The sequence below is a fragment of the Mesitornis unicolor genome, unplaced genomic scaffold, assembly GCF_000695765.1.
Source record: "Mesitornis unicolor isolate BGI_N332 unplaced genomic scaffold, ASM69576v1 scaffold4092, whole genome shotgun sequence".
Taxonomy (NCBI): domain Eukaryota; kingdom Metazoa; phylum Chordata; class Aves; order Mesitornithiformes; family Mesitornithidae; genus Mesitornis; species Mesitornis unicolor.
This window is the reverse complement of record NW_010169794.1, coordinates 25,394-27,465: the sequence shown is the minus strand read 5'-3', so window position 1 is coordinate 27,465 and position 2,072 is coordinate 25,394. Positions and strand designations below refer to the sequence as shown.

At 54.7% G+C, this 2,072-nt stretch overlaps 1 protein-coding gene across 2 annotated transcripts in view; it reads left to right on the top strand.

Moving 5' to 3' along the window:
- Positions 1-1,707, top strand: part of SMAD3 (SMAD family member 3) — a 14,968-nt gene extending 13,261 nt beyond the window's left edge. For both annotated transcript variants that reach the window (XM_010179474.1, XM_010179475.1), the window contains exon 8: positions 1,584-1,707. In XM_010179474.1, the coding sequence (XP_010177776.1) occupies positions 1,584-1,707 (124 nt within the window). The remainder of the gene's footprint in view (positions 1-1,583) is intronic.
- The last annotated feature ends 365 nt before the right edge of the window (positions 1,708-2,072 follow it).

Sequence of the window (2,072 nt, the reverse complement as noted above, 5' to 3'; positions counted from 1 at the left end):
GGGCCTGCCAGCTCCGGTCAGCCCCGCCTGAGCTGGGAATGGGTGCGGTGCCTTCAGGGAGCTCCTTCCCTTTTCGGCTCAGAGGATGAGAAATGACCAGAACAGCTCACAGCCCTCGGCCAAAGCCTTGCAGAGCTGGACCCCAGAGCCCCGCTCCCCTTACCCCGCCGTGAAAGGTCAGGGATGGTGCAGGGCAGCCCCACAGAGCAGAGGGTCCCCTTTTTCAGCAGCCATTTCTCCCTGGGCCCGCAGAATTTGGCTTCTCCCACCCCTAGACAGACCCAAGGACAGCTTCTGTGGGAAAGGAGGGTGTAAAGCAAGGCTGTTTCCAGGCTATTTCTCTCTCTTCGTAATCCTCCTCCTCCACAGCAGCTGTCCCTGCCGCTCCGCCTGCAACAGGACCTGGGCCATCCCTCGGCAGAGGAGGGAGAGCCCCTCGCCCCGTGCCTTGGCCTCCCTTCCCTTCCTCCTCGTCTCTTCCTGCTTTGCCATCTGGAGACTCTCCATGGGGTCTGGCCTCGGGGAGGGTAACGGAGAGGCACGGAGGAGAGGGGGAAGGTGCTTTGTGGCAGGGAAAGGGAAAGCATGGAGAGCACTGACCCGGCCAGGCACTCCCTGGCCACAGCCAACTCCTGAGGGGTTTTAAAACACACGGTTTAGTACCGTGTTTCTGCTTGTCTTTTGCAACTTTTCACGCTCAGCAGCGTTCGTGCCGCTTTCGAGACAGCGGATTCAATGTGAATCACACAGAACCACAGAACGTGAGGGATTGGAAGGGACCTCCAAAGCTCATCCAGTCCAATCCCCCTGCCGGAGCAGGAACACCCAGATGAGGTTACACAGGAAGGCGTCCAGGCGGGTTTTGAATGTCTGCAGAGAAGGAGACTCCACAACCTCTCTGGGCAGCCTGGGCCAGGGCTCTGTCACCCTCACTGAGAAGAAGTTTCTTCTCCAATTGAAGTGGAACCTCCTGTGTTCCAGTTTGTGTCCGTTACCCCTTGTCTTAATCTGGTGGAGTGGCCCATGCACAGCCCGGGCAGCGCAGGGTTCACAGCTCCAGCGCATCCTCCAGGCTGGGTGGCAGGGGGAGGACAAACGGCCCAGTGGGGGCATCACTTCCAAATTCTTCTAAAACCTGAGGATACGGTGAAAAGAGAAATCTAGAGAGAAATTTAACACGTTGGGTAAATGCTTGTGTTGCTATCTGATTAGGAGAGGCAAGGTCTGCAAAATAACACTGAAGGATTTTGCTTAGTTAAACACCTTCCTTTCTCTCCAGGGAATCGGATGCTGCCAGTTTTCAGGAGTGTGAGCAGTAAATAGGTTCTATAGCGAGTTGCTGCTTTGGGATCATAAGAAATGTAAGAAGCAAAGGTAGGGGCTTGAAAAGGAGCTGGCAGCGCAGGCCCAACGCGTGTTACAGAGCAGAGAGCCGTTCCTCGGGCCCCACAAGGCAGAGCGTTGTGTAAGCAGGAAGGAATGCTCCAGTAGCTGTAAAACCTTTTCACATGTGTCAAGGTTCGTAAGTCACATTTCCCTTCTTTCTCTTCCCTCTTTTTCCCCCACCCCCTCCTCTCTCGCAGGCGGCAGACTGTGACTAGCACTCCCTGCTGGATTGAACTGCACCTCAATGGTCCCTTGCAGTGGCTGGACAAGGTCCTCACACAAATGGGCTCCCCCAGCATCCGTTGCTCCAGCGTCTCCTAAGGAAACATCTCCTGGGGTGGGTGGGGGGAACAGAGACTGGAAAACGGAATTGGCGTAACCCTTAGCAAAATGCATAGTGCGTAGGAAAGAAATTCCCAGCTATTGGAGTGACGAGAGAAAAAAATCTGCTACAAAAAAAAGAAAAAGAGGTGGGTTTTCTCTGTTTTGTTTTTTATAACTAAATACTCGTGTAAGCCACTTCCACTGAAACTGTTAGCACTTTGGTTACGATGCTACGGGCCATTGCAGTTGGGATTTGAAGCTGAAGTTAACGGTGATAAAAACGGGACTTGGTTCCAGCGGAGGGAAGCCCGTGCTCAGCCTCCAGCCGGGCCTGTGTGGCCGCTCGCCCCGAGCTGCCCAGG